This window comes from Mus pahari, chromosome 10, assembly GCF_900095145.1.
Source record: "Mus pahari chromosome 10, PAHARI_EIJ_v1.1, whole genome shotgun sequence".
In the NCBI taxonomy this organism is placed as follows: Eukaryota; Metazoa; Chordata; class Mammalia; order Rodentia; family Muridae; genus Mus; species Mus pahari.
Window position 1 is genome coordinate 111,444,323 of NC_034599.1, and position 18,789 is coordinate 111,463,111.

The window sequence follows — 18,789 nt, forward strand, 5'->3', positions numbered from 1 at the left end:
TGTCCCAGAGCTGAGGGTGTATGTGTGTCTGTGGAGACTGTCCCAGAGCTGAGGGTGTATGTGTGTCTGTGGAGGCTGTCCTAGATCTGAGGGTGTATATGTTTGTGGAGACTGTCCCCAGAGCTTGGGGTGTATATAGAATGCATGTGTCTCTGAAGACATTTCTCTAGTGCTGGAATGAAGTATTTGTTATAGTGTAAGTATATGTAGTTTTCTGTCCTTTTTCTTGTCAGTGTTAGAGATGTGTGACCTGCCACAGGAACCTGCTGCAGTTTTTAGATCTGTCGGTCTTGTTAAGCCATCCAACAGTCATACTTCGCATAGTTGTAAGTTTATCTTTGCTCTTCCTTTATGGACAGTTAAGACACTGACATGGTACGATGAGATGGCATTGATGCAGCCAAATCTGCACTGCTGTCTCTGCAGTGCATCGCTCCAGTCACCAAGGGGCTGGACCTGTCAGTGTCTTAGGACTGTTCCAGTCTGACACTGTTGAGAGTGAAGAATTAATATTCTGTGAGAGAACAGCATCCTTTGGTTAAAGATGGTCAAGAAAATTCTTTAAGGAAAAACAAAACAAAACTGTGCAGGTGGGTGAGACAGCTCAGGATAATGTGTTTGCTGTACAGGCCTGGCCATCTGAACCTGATCCCTAACCACAGTGCAGGAAGAGAGCCAATTTCCAGACCTCCCTGCCCTCTGCAGCCACAGGTGCACCCTCCTCTTCCTCCTCTTCTTTCTCCTTCTCCTCTTCTTTCTCCTCCTTTCACCCCCCCCCCACATACATGTACATATGAATAATAAAATTTTAAAAGCTTTTAAGTATTTGCCTTTGGGGGTTGAAAACTGAGGTTTTCCCCCCTCAAAATTGTTATAAAAGTAATCAAATCCATCTTCCTACCAAACTTGCTATCATTATTTGTTTTGTGTTTTTTGTTTTTTGTGTTTTATGTTTTGTGTTTTATTTTCTTTTTGACTATTCCATTAGAATTTTTTTTTTGAGTAGAGATGCTGAAATCATTATGGAATGGTAGAGAGAGGAAGTTGAGAGCTGAGTGTATGTTCATGATTGCATTGGTGAATGAGCACAGCAAATTGTCTCCTTTTTCTTATGTTTGGTCTGGTATGTGAGACATTCAAAGAACAGCATTTAGATAGGCCTTGTAATCTTTTATCATCACTAGTAAACAAGTATGCTGTTAGTAAAATACACCCAATTTTCATTAACAGAGAATTCTTGAATTGGAAACCTCTTTGGAAAAAAGTTTACAAGAAAGCAAAACTCAGTCAGAACATCTGGCTGTTCATCTGGAAGCTGAGAAGAATAAGCACAATAAAGAACTCACGGCCCTGGCTGAGCAGCACAGGACAGAAGTGGAGGTCCTCCAGCAGCAGCAGGACAGCCTGTGGACTGAGAGACTCCAGAGCCTCTCGCAGCAGCATCAGGCTGCTGTGGAGGAGCTCAGAGAGAAGTATCAGCAAGAGAAAGATGCACTACTGAAGGAGAAGGAGAGTCTTTTCCAGGCTCACATACAAGACATGAATGCAAAGACCCTGGAGAAGCTTGAGAAGAAGCAAATGGAACTGGAATCTGTCTCTTCTGAGCTGTCAGAAGCACTGAGCGCTCGGGACCAGCTTGCAGAGGAGCTTTCTGTCCTAAGGGGTGATGCAGATAAAATGAAGCAGGCTTTAGAGGCCGAGCTGGAGGAGCAGCGGCGTCACCACCAGCGTGAGGTTGGCAGCATCAGTGAGCAACAAGAACTAACCATCCGCAGAACTGAGAAGGCATTGAAAGATGAGATCAGTCGGCTAGGGGGTCTCCTGGAGGAGAAGGACGAGCACCTGAAAGAGCGGCAGGCCCGGGTACAAGATCTTGAAGCTCATCTTCAAAAGTCTGCCGGGGAGCTCCAGCAGGCCGTCGCCAAGCTGGATCTCCTGCACTCTCAGCAGAGCACTGCACGTGAGCAGACAGGCGCCTATGAGGAGCAGCTGGCCCAAATGCAGCAAAAGGTGTTAGAGCTGGAAACAGAGAAGAACCTGCTTACCAAGCAGGTAGTGGAAATGGAAACACACAAAAAGCGTGTGTGTGTGGAGTTAGACGCTCAGAGAGCTCAAGTGCAGCAGCTGGAGAGGCAGAAGAGTGAGCTGGAGGAGAAGGTCAGGTCGCTAGCCCAGCTCCAGGACTCCCAGCTCAAGAACAGTAACGTGGAGAAGGAGCAGGCTCAGCACAGCCTGGTGGAAAAGGAAAATGTCATTTTACAGATGAAAGAGGAGCAGGCCAAGGAAATCGAGATCCTCAAACAGAAATTGTCTTCTAAAGAAGAGAGCATTAGTATTTTGCATGAGGAATATGAAACCAAATTTAAAAATCAGGAAAGAAGAATGGAAAAAATTAAGCAGAAAGCAAAAGAAATGCAAGAAACAAAGAAAAAGTTGTTGGATCAGGAAGCCAAACTTAAAAAGGAGCTTGAAAATACTGTCCTAGAACTTAGTCAGAAAGAGAAACAGTTCAATGCCCAGATCCTGGAAATGGCACAGGCTAACTCAGCTGGAATCAGCGACACGGTGTCAAGACTAGAGGAGAACCAGAGGCAACAGATAGAAAGCCTGACCGGGGCTCATCAGCGAAAACTTGATGATGTCATAGAGTCCTGGGAAGAGAAACTCAGTCAGCAAGCTGCAGAGCTTCGGGGCAAGCATGAAGAGCAGATAGAGGAGAAGGAGCAGGAGCTGGGGGAGCTGAGGCGGAAGATCCTCATAGTCCAGTCGGAAAAAGAGGAGGTGACTAAGGAGGTGGTGCGACTGAAAGAGGCGGTCACTGGGCAGGACATGGCACTAGCTGGCCTGCAGGGACAGCTGGAGCAGAAGTCTGCTGTCATTGTTTCCCTTTCAGAGCGTGAATCTCAGTTGCAGTCACAAGTGGCAAAGCTGGAAGCTGATTTGGGTTGTTCTCTGAATGAAAAGCTTTCTCTTCAAGAAGAGCTGGCTGAGCTGAAACTGCTGGCAGAGAAGAGTCAGCTGAGGGTCTCTGAGCTGACAGGCCAGGTGCAGGCTGCAGAGAGGGAGCTCCAGAGCTGTAAGTCTCTACATGAGATCAGCAAGAAGAGCTTGGAGGACAAGAGCTTGAACCTCAAAAGCTTGCTTGAGGAGCTAGCATCTCAGCTAGACAGTCGCTGCGAGAGAACTAAAGCTTTGTTAGAAGCCAAGACGAACGAACTAGTCTGCACCAGCCGTGACAAAGCTGACACTATTCTTGCTAGGCTGTCCCGCTGCCAGCACCACACAGCCACAGTTAGGGAGGCGCTGCTCAGGAGAATGGGCCAGGTTTCTGAGTTAGAAGCACAGCTTACACAGCTGACCGAGGAGCAGTGCACACTAAAGAGCTCCTTTCAGCAGGTTACCAGTCAGCTGGAAGAAAAAGAGAGCCAGGTTAAGGCCATGAAGGCTGACATTGAAGGGCTTCTCACAGAAAAGGAAGCCTTACAGAAAGAAGGAGGTCAGCAGCAGCAGGCGGCCTCTGAGAAGGAGTCCTGCATCACACAGCTCAAGAAGGAGTTAGCAGAAAACATCAATGCCGTCACACTGCTGAGAGAAGAACTGTCGGAGAAGAAGGCTGAGCTCGCCAATCTTAGCAAGCAGTTAAATGATCTCAGTGCTCAGCTGGAGAGCAGCATCAGCCCGAGTGACAAGGCCGAAGCCATCGCTGCCCTGAGTAGGCAGCATGAGGAACAAGAGCTGCAGCTGCAAGCTCAGCTTCAGGAGCTGTCTCTGAAAGTCGATGCTCTGAGTAAGGAGAAAATGTCTGCCCTTGAACAGGTAGATCATTGGTCCAGCAAGTTCTCAGAGTGGAAGAAAAAAGCACAGTCCAGATTTGCACAGCACCAAAGCACTATTAAAGACTTGCAGGCACAACTAGACTTAAAAGCCACAGACACTAGTGAGAAGGAGGAACAGATACGTTTACTCAAGGAAGACCTTGATCGGCAGAATAAAAGGTTTGAATGTTTAAAAGGCGAGATGGAAGACAGGAAGAGCAAGATGGAGAAAAAGGAGTGTGACTTAGAGACTGCGTTAAAGACTCAGACAGCAAGGGTTGTTGAATTAGAAGACTGTATTACTCAGAGGAAAAAAGAAGTTGAGTCCCTAAATGAAACACTTAAGAATTACAACCAACAGAGGGACACTGAGCACAACGGATTGGTTCAGAGACTTCAGCACTTGGAAGAGTTGGGAGAAGAGAAAGACAACAAGGTCAGGGAGGCTGAAGAGACAGTCCTGAGACTACGAGAGCACGTGTCCTCGCTGGAAGCTGAACTTGGAGCTGTGAAGAAGGAACTAGAACATGTGAATTCAAGTGTGAAAAGCAGAGATGGGGAGTTGAAAGCTTTAGAAGACAAACTTGAGTTAGAAAGTGCTGCAAAAGTGGAGCTGAAGAGGAAGGCTGAGCAGAAGATCGCTGCCATCAGGAAGCAGCTCTTGTCTCAGATGGAAGAGAAAACACAGCAGTATGCGAAGGACACAGAAAGCCTATTGAGTGAGCTAAGGGCACAATTAAAAGAAAGAGAAGAGCAAATTCACATCCTAGAAGACAAACTTAAAAACCTTGAGAGTTCTCCACAACCAGAAATGCCAGTAGTGTCCAGATCTATGGGAAGCGTGGCAGCGTCTCCCGAGCAAGAAGCAGCAGATTCCCAAGACTGCACACAGAAGGCGTGTAAAGAAAGACTCTGCATGCTACAAAGACGTTTAATTGAAAAAGAGAAACTGCTGTGCAGGCTGGAGCAGGGCGAAGGGGAGGCGAGGCCATCGCAGCCTGAGGCTCAGCACAGGGCGCTCTCTGGAAAGTCAGACTGCACCAGAGCCAGGCAGCTCGAAGATCACGTTTTGATAGGATGTCTTCCAGAAGAACTTGAAGAAAAGATGAAGTGTTCCTTAATTGTGTCCCAGCCCATGGGAGAAGAAACTGGTAAAAACAACACAGGGGTGAAGCAGAATTGGGCAAGTGTGGTTGACAGTGTCCAGAAAACCCTCCAGGAAAAGGAGCTCACCTGCCAGGCCCTGGAGGAAAGGGTGAAAGAGCTGGAGTCAGACTTAGTAAGAGAGAGGGGCGCCCATAAACTTGAAGTGGAAAAGTTGGCCTTAAAATATGAAAAATCGCAATTTTCACAGCAAGAAATGGATGGGAAAAATAAATCTGTAGAAATGTTGGAAGACAGGCCTGAGGAAAATTCCAAATCACATGTGATCCAGTCAAACTTGGAGACTACCATGGATGGCCTGCACAGTGACCTGGAGTCAAAGTTAGCAGGGGCAGAGCAGGAAAAGCAGAAGCTGAGCAAGGAGGTGATGAGGCTGAAGAAAGACCTGCGAGCTCTTCGGAGGGAGCATCAGCAGGAGCTGGACATCCTGAAGAGAGAGTGTGAGCAGGAAGCAGAGGAAAAGCTCAAGTAAGTGTTGTGTCCGTGTGCGTGCAGTGTATCATATAGACACTTTTACTTGTCCAAAGCATTACATAAGCCTCGTAAGTTAAGTACTGAGGAGAAATGATAATTTTGGCCTGGATACAATGTCATTCTATGTTTATTTAGGGGACACAGGTAAGATCACAGCTGCTGGCTGTGTCTGGAGTGACGATCTCATTGCCATTCTCTTAGTAGTAGCCTTGTAACTATAGCATGCATGTCTAGGGGAGAAGTTTAGAGTAGAAAGGAACAGTTCTCCAGAGCCCAGGCTAGTGCTGAGGGTGGCCATAGTTTATCAGTCTCACTTTGTATGTGCTGCTCTCCACACACACACACTCTGTGGAGGAGGCAGTCACCGCTGTGTACCCTTGTTCTCAGACAGGAGCAAGAGGATCTTGAGTTGAAGCATACTTCCACACTGAAGCAGCTGATGCGGGAGTTTAACACGCAGCTGGCAAAGAAGGAGCAGGAGCTGGAAAGAACTGTCCAGGAGACCATTGGTAAGCACAGCTTTGAGCTCAGCAGGGCACCACCCTCAGGGAGCCCACAGTTGAAGCTTATTCTCTTTTCCATTGTGGTAGGTGCTGTATGTCATTAAACTCAGGGAAAGGGGTCCTTGTCCAGAAGGTGCACGTGTTCTCCTGAATGTCCTCTAACCTGCCTCACCATCACTCACTGGCCTTTGGCGAGAAGCAGCCCCCTCCCCATGCCTGTCCTGCTGCATTTCCTCAGCATTAACTTGAAATGAGGAGTTCCTGTTGCCATTGGCATATAGTCATTTATGTCCCTTGTCCTTTATTAGATAAGGCCCAAGAGGTGGAAGCCGAACTTCTGGAAAGCCACCAAGAAGAGACACAGCAGCTGCATAGAAAGATCGCGGAAAAAGAGGATGATCTGAAAAGGACAGCCAGGAGATACGAGGAGATACTCGATGTACCTTATTTTCCTTCTCTTTTGAAGTGTAGCAGTGTTTTATGGTAGCACCGAATATTCTGGCTTCTCACATGGAGAGACGTCTTTGAGAGAAGCTAAAGTGAGGCTTTGTGCTTGGGTTAAGTCTGGGAACTAGTGCAACCTGTGTCTGAGGCGGCTCAGCCTAGCCGTAGTCTTCCCAGGACAGTAGCCAGCCTCCTTCCTCTCCACTCACTGCAGGATTTGATGGTCCAGGGTGGACTGTATGGGAAAAGGAGATTTATCAGCTAAGTGTTTTGTGTTCAGTAGATGCTGTTTCAGAGTACATAATATAGCGGCATTGCAGTAGCAGAGTAAAATAAACCACAAACAAGAGTCAGAACTTGGACCCCATGGATATTTTCAGATACAACGCTGTCACTTATACTCTTTTGGCATATTATGTAAAACGACCTTAGTGCGTCATACGCCAGGAGACACTTGTTGTTCCAGAAGAGCCATACTTCAACTGTGTCAGCACTGCATGTGTGAGGGAGGGATGGATAGTAACAATCATTGTTTTAAATGTAATCGAACTGAGTGAAATTTCAGGATATGGATTGCCACCTTTGTGCAGTGTACAAGCTTTAAATCTCATCAGGAAAATTAAAATAATTGCATATTTTCTTATGTTTTCAGAATATATTTGTGCTGGATTTTTAAAAATACAGCAAGGGAGCTGGAGAAATGGCTCAGTGGTTAAGAGCTCTGACTGCTCCTGCAGAGCAAGCGTCCAGGTTCAGTTCCCAGCACCTATGTGGTGGCTCACAGCTAACTGTAACTCCAGTTCTAGAGCACCCGGTGTTCTCTTCTGTGCTCTGTGGGCACTGCACATGCATGGTACACATAAATTCATGGGCATTTCAGTGCACATGGTACATCTAGTCTCATGTAGACACATAGATAATAAATGCATTTGTAAGAATCTCATTGAGTTGTTGGTGCCTATGATCCTGGCACTTCAGGAGCTGGGTTAGGAGGATCCGGAGTTCAAGGCCAGCCTGAGCATAAGACTTTGTCTCAATATAAATAAATGTAGTCACTTTTTGACTCCTTATGGAATGTTTTATGATCTAGTATATCTAGTACACCTGATAAACATAGTTTAGTTCTGTCTTCTGGTATTTGTTACTGTGCTTTTGTTTTCTTTTGTTTTTATACAGAAGGGAAGGCAGCCGTAGTATAGTTAAATGATTTGCCTAACACTATTGAGTTCTAGAACAAAGATTCATCATTACCTTCACATATTTCATAAATAAGACCCAACAAAGGAACTTTAAGAAGGTAACAGCTGTTTTGTGGTGTGAGAAAATTCAAGTCTGGCAGCTTCAAAGAGGGAAGTAGCTCTTTTGTGCGATTCCTCCTCTGTATATGGGTATATGGGTGCTAAGGGAGTATATGTATATGTGTATTTGGGTGCTAAGGGAGTATATGTATATGGGTATTTGGGTGCTAAGGGAGTGTATGTATATGTGTATTTGGGTGCTAAGGGAGTAGACTGCTCGCCACTGTGACGGCCCTCTGTGGGTCTAGGGTGAGGAACAGGACGATAGGTAACTGTAGTCCTCTGGAGGCTATGTGAAGGGAGAAGCCCTCCAAGCTGAGCTGTGGGACAGCGGTGTGGGCGGACCAACTGAGGTGACTCTTTCCCAGGCTCCTTCCTGAGCCTTATAGCTAGCGCCACCTTATACACTTAGTAACTGGACATCTTCTAGTAACTTCATTTTTAGAAAGGGGAGCTTTAACTTAATAATAGTATGTGTCAACTGGCTTAACAAATTAAATGGGCGTGCTTGCACTTAAGTCAGCATGCCGGGCAGTGCAGGCTTTAGGACTCAGCGCAAAGCTGCTCTGTTCTCTCTTCCTCTTCCCTCCTCCCTTTACCTCTGACCATGGGATACTGCGCTTTCCCCATCCTTCATGGTCACTCTGAGATGTAGTAATAACAAATGTAAGTACAAAATGTTTCAGGTTCCCTCCTGATCATAGATATTCCTTTCTGTTGTTGGTTTGGGTTTTTGAGACATGGTCCTATGTAGCTCATGCTGGCCGTGATCTTACCGTGTAGCTGAAAATGACTTTGACCTCTTGATCAGCAGCTTCCACCTTCTATGCCAGTGTTGCTGGCCACCCTTCAGCTAACATTCATACTTCCCACACATGAAGAATGGAAACTTGCTTTTGTTTCAAATGTCTTTAGGCCCCTCACACACAAGTACATTCCCTTAGTCAGGGTGACAGTTGTGCGTGTGTCTCCGGCATGGTGCTGGCATGTGCTGTACTCTCAGTCACTGAGTCTCCTCCTGTTCCTCCTCTCTGCACTGCACTGTTGCTGCCGGAGGACGCTGTCCTCTCTCATCCAGTCTGCTGTGGTCTGCTATCTCCTCTGCTGTCTGTGACAGTGAAGGTGCCCAGCGAGGCTGCACTCTCCGTGAGGTCTGTGCATGTAACTCAGCCAGAGCCGGTTCTTCACGGTTCTTCACCTGCATTACCTCTGCCCATGCTCCGAGTCTTCCTTCGCCACTGCTTCTCTGTGCGGCTTGTGTGGCTGTGCTAATTGGAATAAGAATGGTCCCTGTAGGCTCTCGTATTTGAATGTCTAGTCTAGTTGGTGGATGTTTGAGTGGGATCAGTATGAGGTATGGCTTTATTGGAGAGGGTGTGTCACTAAGAGTAGCTTTGAGGTTTCAAAAGCTCACACCAGGTCTGGTCCTAGATCTCTGCCTGTTGCCTTTGGATCAGGGTCCAGGGCCACACATGCTGCCATGCTCCCACCATGAAGAAGACAGACTAACCCTCTGAAACTGTAAGCAAGCCCCAAGTAGATGTTTGTAAGAGTTGCAGTGGTCACGGTGTGTACAGTGACCCTGTCACAGCAACGGACAGTTAGCAACTAAGGCAGCGGCACACACGTGTCAGGCATCTTCCTTCCTGTGGCTCAGTCACTCACTGAACCCGAAACTCCCGTGATGGATTGACCCTCGGGAGCTTCCCACCAGGACTTGGGGTGTAGACCTGTACCACCAAACCTGGCTTTTTCCTGTGAGTCAGGATTGTGTGGCAGGCACTTTATCTGCTGAGTCAGCCCCCTGACCTCTCTGTGCTGCATCTTTAAAAAGTTTTCAGTTTAATTGTTATTTAGAAAAACTTGAATCAAACGTATACATTTGAGTATTTGAGAATTGAATCACTTTCATTCTTGTTTGTTGTTTTTAAGGGACCAAAAATTAAGAGTTCTCTGCTTGTCTCTCTCCTCTCCCTCTTCCTCCTTTCCTTCTTTCTGTTTTGATAAACTAGGAATTTGCACAGGACCTGGTGGTACCTTGTTGGTGGCTCCAGGTCCAGAGCTATTTTTTAAGTTATGGACAATGTATTGGGATTTTTCTCTAATTCTTAGAAGGCTTGCCTTAGCTTATTTGGTAGTCTGCAGCTATCAAAGGAAGTGTCGGACATAGCTGAATGTTTGAATGTGCCTGAGTAAGTAGCTATGGAGTCTGGGTAGCCACAGTGATGTGCAAGTGGACCCAGAACAGCCAAGGCCTCGGACGGTAATGTCTCAGTGGCAGGGCAATGGTATTGCATGCAGGGCTAGGTCGGTACACCTCACTGAGGAGACATCTGATGTCTGGCACCACAGACTGGGCTCTGCTGCTTTGTTTCCCGTAGCTTCAGAAGCCTTCATGTGAAGAATCAGACTTTTCAAGTGTCCTGCGCCCATCACAGTGTTTGTGCCTAGCCATCTGCTTGTCTTTGAGAGCGGTGGTTCCCAGGCGACTGACAGTCAGCTCCTGTTCAGTGGCACACCTAGAGGTGGTGGTCACTCGCGCACACTCCTCTTCATTACTCGTCAGATGAGTGTTCCAGCTCTAACTGTCCATTAGCACAGAGGCTTGCATGGTGTCTGACTGAGGCAAGAGCTGAGTGCCCCTCAGAACACAACAGGAGGTGATCTGTGTGTCAGACTTCTAAGCAGGACCGTGGGGACAAAAATCATCTAAGTCTTTTCTAGTTCAGTTTTGTCTATTTTTTGTTTTGCAATGTTTTGGGAACGTGAAAAATAGTTGTATTATGTTACTTGAGAACTGCCGGCGTGATGTGAGGACCGATGGGTATGAAATGTGCAGGTCAGTAGACAAGCTTCAAAGACCAACTCTTGAGTTACCCAGCTCATCCGGCGTTAGTAAAGAAAATGAAACCAGATGATTCCACAGCTTCTTGGGATGAGTCAGTTGCCAGCTGGGTGTGAAAATACTCCTTTATTTCCTGAATATCTTTAGGAACTCCACTATAGAAAGCACCCCAACCTTAAACCCTAGGATCTGTGCACAATCAGACCCGATAATACCACGGTGAGGGGCGGAAGCAGCCGATGACCTTGGTTGATATGGACAGAGGGAGTGTACGGGGGCCATGGCATTCCAAGAAGAGTGAGCAGCGCTGATCCAGACTTAGATTGGGTTTGGAAGGCAGGGCGGAGTAGTGACAAGTTGTGTGTCTCACAGATGTGTGACTGTTGTGCACCTCTCCCTCTCTGCGTGCTTTTTAACGTTGTTGCCACATTGCTGTTTTCATGCTGAAGGCCCGTGAAGAAGAAATGACTGGCAGAGTGACAGACCTGCAGACCCAGCTCGAGGAGCTCCAGAAGAAATACCAGCAGAGGCTGGAGCAGGAGGAGAGCACCAAGGACAGTGTGAGCTTCTTCTCGTGCAGCCATTTTCTCAGCTTGGCTTGCCCGCTGCCACACATTTAGCTCATTTGACCCAAGGGTCTTTGAGGACTCAAGTTCCTTTTTCAGTCAATACAATTAAAACCAAATGTTCAGATGTTGTGTTAAGTGCTGTAGTGGAATTTAAATCCAGGCTTCCACATTCGAAGCTGAGCTTTGCTGTCTCTGCACTCCCTGGCCTTTTCACAGACAGTCTAGCAGACTGTGATCCACCCCTGAGAGTACTTCTCACAGGCTACCAGGCACTGAGGGCTGCAGTTCCCAACAGTCAGTTATGTGACTCTCCTCTCCAGAGTGCAGGCGTGAAGCCTCTGTAAAAGGCCTCTCTGAGCAGCACCTTCGCTAGTGAGCAAGTGGAAAGAGCCTGTTCCCTGTTACAGAGCGCTGTGAACAGCTCTGTCCGTGTGCTTGGCGTGTGGCTGTGGCTGAAGCTGAGAGCACACCTTTGCTATTAAGTACTTCTTCTATGAACACACATCTTAGTACCAGGAGCTTCCCTGGCCTCAGAGTATTGATGTCTCCTCACTGCCAGAGTGTTGGTGCATTGTGAAGCCGACACAGATGCTCTGAGTTCTTATCCTTGTCTCAGAAGAAGGAGGAGACTATCCATACACAGAAGTATTCCTGTAGTCTCTCCATTCTCCTTGAGCATGCGCCAGTGCTTCTGGATGTTTTGTCTTTACTTGAGATGGTAGTTCCTGCCATGTTTCCCAGGCTTGAGCCTTGAGTTCAGTCAGCTTCTGCTCAAGCCGTCTTCCCAGCTCAGCCTCCCGAATAGCTGGCATCGAGCTGATGCAGTATTCTTTCTAAGTTCTGAGGTCTCGAGTCACATGTACCTGTGCTGAGTTCCATGAGAAATATTTTGTACTCAGAGCCCAGCATGAGCCTCAGAGGTTGTGCTCAGAAACGTGTTAAAGGACTTTGAAAGATGGGACATGTGTACCCACGAATTTAAGTGCGTGGGGGACAAATATATTCTGTGTCAGTAATTCTGAAGGATAGAGATTACCACTTGTGCTGGGCATCTGTCCCCCTTTCCGACGTGATAGCTACTGCGAGAGCTGTCGCAGCCTTCCAGTCCTTTCCTCTGTGTTTTTGCATGTTTGCATGCGGACCGTTCAGGTAACAGAAATAGACCAGGTTAGAAACAGTGATTTGAAATTGCTTTATTTAAGACCTGCTTGCTTCTCATTTTCTCATCATTTCATTGTGCTCTGTTTTATTGTTTCGGCTACCTGTGGGTTTTATTACTTATATTCTTTTCTTTAATCTCCAGGTAACAATTATGGAGCTACAGGTAAGATTAGTTTTTCATTGAAGATTACTGAAGCTAGTACATTTTAGGAATACTCTCTACCCCCCACCCCCGACCCCCCAACCTCCAACCCCCAACCCTCTCCATTTTAACAAGTTAAAATGTAGATACTGTTTCTACAAAGAACTTTTTTTTACAATAGAAAGAAGTAGTCCAGGTATTGAGGGATACACTCATTTCCATCGGGCTTCTGTTCTTTCAGACACAGCTAGCGCAGAAGACCACTCTGATCAGCGACTCCAAGCTGAAGGAGCAGGAGTTGAGAGAACAGGTACAGGCATGCGTGGCTGATGTGTGATGACGACTTCATAGCTGCTCTGAAGTTTTATTTCCAAATACTTGAGTGCAATGAGGCAGTCCTTACATCTGTAATTGCATATATTTATACTGGAACACTACGGTTTGTTTTTTTTAAGGTTAATTTATTCTATTTGTATAGGTATTTTGCCTGCTTGCTTATATCTATACACATGTGCATGCCTGTTGCCATGGACCCCTTGAAACAAGTTACAGATGTGAACTGCCATGTGGGCACTAGGAATTGAACTCAGGTCCTCTAGAGGAGCAGCCAGTGCTCCTGAGCCCCGAGCCATTCCTCCAGGCTCAAACTGGAGCGTTTATATTCTACTGTTTCTAGTGTTTAATATTTTGAATGATGTTTTGTGTTTATATTATCGTAATAATTTATAGTCTTCAAAACTGTCACAGCACAGTGATGTTTGCATTAATCGTTTTTATTGTGGTAAAGTTCACATAACGTAAATTCATCATTTTCATCATTTTACACTTCTATTTGGATCTGTTTCAGCATTATACCTATTTAACTGTCATTCCTTGTTGCTGTCTCCCTTCAGACTCTGACAGCCACTACTCTGCTTTCTGTGGCTGTGCATTTGCATGCTGCAAGCATTTCAGTGAATGGAACCATACAGTATACAACCTATGATGGTAGCTTCAGTAGTGAGGCAGCTTATGGTCTCTGTCCATTCATGTCGGCTGTCTTTCACTTGGTAGCCCTGGCTGAGATAAGAGGCACGGGCTGCCGTTCCCAGCTGCCTCATACTTAACTCCTCCTGTGAGCAGTATATGAATCCTATCTCATGGTATATAGCCACTTGCCAGTTTATACACATTTGGCTTGTTTCCACCTTTGTAGCAAGTAGTGCTGTTAGGATCATTTGTGTCCCTTTCTTGTTTTCTCTTTTGAGCCAGGGTTTCTCTGCGCAGTGCTGGCAGTTCTGAAGCTCACTCTGTAAACCGGGCTGGCACAGACAGATATCCTCCTGCCTGAGTGCTGGGATTGAAGGAGCATAACACAGTACCTGACCTTGTGTGTCCCTTTTTGTTTGGGCACTTGCTGTTCTTTTAGGTAGCTGTCTAGGAAGGGGTACAATGGCTTTCTGTGATAAAACTTCTTGAGAAATGGCCACACTGTTTTTCATAGCAACTGCTCCAAGCTGAATCACATCACTGGTTTACAAGGACTCCATTTTTTTTACATCCTTATCAACAAGGTTTTGATGGTAGCCATGTGAGGAGGTAGGATGCATCATCTCATGTGGTATCAGGTTACGCTGTTTCTAGTGATTAGTGATGACACTAACCACCTTTTCATCAGCTTGTTGGCTCTTTGTATCTCTTCTGTGGAGTGATGTAGTAGTTATTGATTGTTTTTGGATTTCTGTTTTCTTTTTGTTGTTGAGATGTAAGGACTTATGTGTCTAGACACACATTGCTTATCAGACATGTGATTTGTAAATATTTCTCCTGTTTTACAATTTGTCTTTTCACATTTTTGATAAGTATTTTGACACACAAAAGTTTTTGATTTTAATAAAATTTAATTTATGTAGTTTTCCTTTCATTAAATATGCTTTTAGTTTCTACCAAAGAAACTATTTCTTGTAATTTTATCTGTATATACTATTCCTTTAGCAGTAGGAAAAATGCAGTAACTGTAGCTTTCTTTTCATTCCTTGTGATTTCCATATTAATTTTATGGTATGGTTTGAATATTATTTTTAGGTCCATAATTTAGAAGACCGTTTGAAAAGATATGAAAAGAATGTATGTGCAGCAACTGTGGGGACACCTTACAAAGGTGAGCTGACTTCTGCCACACACCTGTGTGCACCACGCACCTCTTATTGGCCGGCTTATGAATGGCTTTACTTTTTTCTTTGCTAATTCATATTCATCTCTTATTTTATTATGTATCTTTGTTAGTAGTTGACAAGTACAAATTATATATACTTCCTGCACCGTGATGCTTTTGCAATTATTCACTGTGCAATGCACAAGATGAGCTCACAGGTACATATTGCTGAGTCTTAGTTACTGTTCTGCGGTGAAGAGACAACTGGACTTGCTTCCAGTTTCATATGATGAGCATGTCTGGGACATGGGAACAAGCAGGCAGGCTTAGGTAGCAGTGGGGAAGTAGCTGAGGACTTAGAGCCATAGACAGCAGGCAGAGAGAGACCCTGGGCTTGCTGTGGGTTTTGAAATTTCAAAGTCCACTCCACAGTGTCACACCACCTCCAGTGAGGCCACACCTCCTACTTCTTCCCAAAACAAGTTCTAGAGCTGGGGACCAAATGTTAAGTACATGAGTTTGTGTGTTTTGTTCTCACTCAGCCAAGCACATGGTGGGAATGCTTTAAACCCAGTCCTGCTGACTTGCAGTAATAGAACACATCCCTGTCCCAAGTGTAATAGCCATCTGTCTTGAAGGGATTTCTACTATGATGCCGAAATCTGCCTCCTTTGAACAATGAGCAGTTCCTCCCCACCTTCCCTCCCAGCCCATGGCAACTTCTGTCTTGGCCTGTTCTTCCCCCAGTCTGTATAGGTTTCCTGTGGGAGTGAGACCTGTAGTGTTTGTCAGTCCATACCTGCCATGTCTTTAGCCGTGTGTCTCAGGTACATGTTATTAAGTTTCAGTGCCAGACTTTGTTTTTACACATTGTATGTATCAGCACATTTAAATGATAAAAGGAATCTAAGAAGCCTAATGGGCTGTGCACACATCTTTCCTCCATGCTGCTGCTTTAAGGAGTAACATTCGAATACCCACCTCCGGTAGTGACATTCGAGTGCCCACCCCCTGTAGTGACATTCTGTGCCCACCCCCTGTAGGGAGAGGTAAAGCACCTCTGTTCCTGTTATGCCCTAGGCGTACGTGTGTAATAATATAGTTAGCACCTTGATGGTGCTGAATCCCTCTGAGGTTGTGATACTCAGTCTTCTGCCCTCTTATTTAACATCTGTCTATAAAGTTTCTGGAAACATTGTATTTAGATTTGCCAAGTTAGGGGATTTGCATGATCTGTTTCTTTTGCTTAATGTGTGAGTCATCTAGGTTGTGTATTTTATGCCATTAGTCTGGTACATGCTCATACATGGTTTCCATAGTCTGCGTGTGAAAAATAATAGGACTGAGAATAGAACTGATATGTCACAAGATACATCTAGTTGTTTTGTATTTGTTCCATAATGTCTGACCCTGGGCACCCTAGTGGCCTCTCGACTGCTCCGTGTATTGTGGCACAGCATTTAACTTTGTGGGTTGAGCATCACTGGGGAATGTTGTCCCTCCTTGGTTTAGCAGCGTGCACTCCTTCCTTGGTGGAGTGCCTTATGTCTCCAGGTCCCCGAAAGTTAAGTTGCCATTTTCTTTTCCATAAGTTGTTAAATACCCTGATTATGCCGGGTGTGGTGGCACATGCCTTTAATCCCAGCACTCGGGAGGCAGAGGCAGGTGGATTTCTGAGTTCGAGGCCAGCCTGGTCTACAGAGTGAATTCCAGGACAGCCAGAGCTACACAGAGAAATCCTGTCTCGAAAAACCAAAAAAAAAAAAAAAAAATCCTGATTATTTGCCTTGTTTTGTTTTTTATTAGTATATATTAATTATACAAATTAATGAGCCTTCAGGACATTTCCATGTAAGCATACAATATACTTTTAGCATATCTATTACCATTACTCTTATCTCCTTTCTTCTTTTTTTTTTTTTTTGTTTAGAAAGCAAGTTTTTATTATGAAAAACAATGTGATCTATGAAACTGACACACTGGTATCTTTATAATAGAATGAATCCTAGATGTCTTAAATAATTTACCAAGAGAAGACACTGCTTTCGAACAGTGTTCCCCTCCCTGCATACCATAGTGCCCCCATGTGGAGCCCCCTTCCTGCATACCATAGTGCCCCCATGTGGAGCTTTGAAGTAGGCTCTGTGAGCTGAGGCTTGCAGTCTGCAAATATCTCCTCTCTTCCTGTGGGGGTCTGGGGGTGAGGAGCAGTGGTGAAAGTGGGTCCTCTGGAATCTCTGCCCTGGGAATGGGGGGGGGGGTTCATGGGATGACTCCTGCAGGGCCTCTGTTCTGGTTTCCAGACTCAGAACTATCTAGCATCTTCTGGTACATTCCTAATATGGATGGACAACTATGAGGCTGGAGAGCCAGGGGAGTGTGCCTGAGTCCAAGAGTCCCCTGGAGGAACATGGGCAATTCCCATCACTTCTTCAAGGTCTTCCAAAATAATTCTCAGGCTGTGGCCAGTGGTTACCAGTGGGCCCAGATATGGCTGAAGTAGAAGGGTTCTGGACCCCATGTTAGTCAAGTCCTTGTTAGCAGTAGCCTGGGGATGCTGATAAACCCAGTGCCACCTCCAGGAAGTTCATGGGTTGGGTAGCATGGACATCCTGGTGGCTTGGTGGCTAGACAGAGGCGGCGTCCTGTAGGATACTTGCTGTCCTCATTCACAGATAAGGGAGACGGTCATGTCACCTTCTCTTCAGCCTTGATGGCTCTGTCCACCTTTTGAGACAGCTTCTAAAGATGCTGGATTCCAGCTCTCACAGGCTCTAGGTCACTGTCAGGCTCACTGGGTGAGCAGAGAGGATCTGTAGAGGAACAGAGGCTCTGGAGGGCAGCCTCTCTCCTTAGCTGCTGACGACGATGGGCTTGTGGACCCATCTGCCAGAGAGGTGAGGGTGTCCCCCGCTGTAGCATCCCAGTTGGCCCTGCATAGCCAAGTGTTTTTCTGGCTCAGACTGGGTGGTGGCGAGCATCTGTCTTTCTGGGCTCCTCACTTCCTCCTCACTTTCACCTGTGTCTCCATTAGCCACTTGTTGCCACTTTGATAGGACTCCTGGATCCTCTGGGACATGGCACCCAAAGCACTTTAGGCTGAGCGAGCTGCAACCTGAAGACCTTGCTGCTCTGGCTGTGGACTTTCTAGGCCTATCCAGGAGGTGCCATTTCCGAGGTCCAGACTGACCGCTCTCAGTGGCAGCCTCCTTTACAATGGTCTGCATAGGGAGCCCAAGGGACCAGTCTCCAGATGACCCCCAGCAGACGGGGTCACCTCCTCTAGCTGTTCCTCCTTTAGGAGTGACCGTCTGTGCACAGAGGTCCCCATGCTCTGCCACAGAGACACAATATGCTTGGTCCAGTTTCCGCTGCCTGCTAGATCCTCCCTGCTTGATACTCAGACCCAAAGATCGACCTTCTCCTCTTTCTGTTTCCTCCCTTCATATACCTAATAATCTAGAGCGCTCACATAGCTGGGATTTCAGGCTGTGCCACTGGGCCCAGTTCACATAAAAGTCTTTTAAAAATCACATGACACTGCGACTTTACACACTTCCGGGTTCTTATTTGTGTTTCAAAGCATTTTTAAAAATGTGATTGAAACTAAGTACTTTAATATTGGGATGCTTAAAAAGAAACTAAAAATGTCTTAAATCCCTGATAACATGAAAATGGTCATGTTAGCCACTGGAATATCTCAGGTCATCCATATACTATTTAGTAAAGAAATACCACAGTTAAGGAGCTTGTGTGCTGGTTGTGTGCTCTTGTAGGAGAAGAATGCATATGGGAAATAGAAATTTTACAACAGTTCTAATTTTTGCTTCTACTATAGTAGTTGGGATATCCATACTGTGAGTGTGTGCACAGCACAGGGCAGCTGATGGGATACAAGCTTCTTTCTGGTCCCTTGTTTCCTGATGTGTCTGTTTACTGAGTTATTAGCTATTTGAGTTTCCAATTTTAATTTGATTTTGTCTTTTTTGACAGGTGGCAATTTGTACCACACTGAGGTCTCACTCTTCGGAGAACCTACTGAGTTTGAGTATTTGCGAAAAGTGCTGTTTGAATATATGATGGGTCGCGAGACTAAGGTACAGATCCTGCCTCGTGACTTCTACGAGATTGCTTTTAACGCTCACATTGATAGTATGTGCACCAGTAGGTCGTATGGGCAGACTGTGTTCACAAAAATAAACTGTGTGTGTGTGTGTGTGTGTGTGTGTGTGTGTGTGTG

The 18,789-nt window shown here is 45.9% G+C and overlaps 1 protein-coding gene across 5 annotated transcripts in view; it reads left to right on the plus strand.

Moving 5' to 3' along the window:
* The window catches only part of Golga4 (golgin A4), an 84,455-nt gene that overhangs the window by 55,790 nt on the left and 9,876 nt on the right, over positions 1-18,789 (plus strand). For all 5 annotated transcript variants that reach the window (XM_021206233.2, XM_029543723.1, XM_029543724.1 and 2 more), the window contains 8 exons: positions 1,231-5,447; positions 5,841-5,962; positions 6,265-6,395; positions 10,993-11,103; positions 12,416-12,436; positions 12,657-12,725; positions 14,480-14,555; positions 18,543-18,646. In XM_021206233.2, coding sequence (XP_021061892.1) covers positions 1,231-5,447; positions 5,841-5,962; positions 6,265-6,395; positions 10,993-11,103; positions 12,416-12,436; positions 12,657-12,725; positions 14,480-14,555; positions 18,543-18,646 — 4,851 coding nt within the window. The remainder of the gene's footprint in view (positions 1-1,230; positions 5,448-5,840; positions 5,963-6,264; positions 6,396-10,992; positions 11,104-12,415; positions 12,437-12,656; positions 12,726-14,479; positions 14,556-18,542; positions 18,647-18,789) is intronic.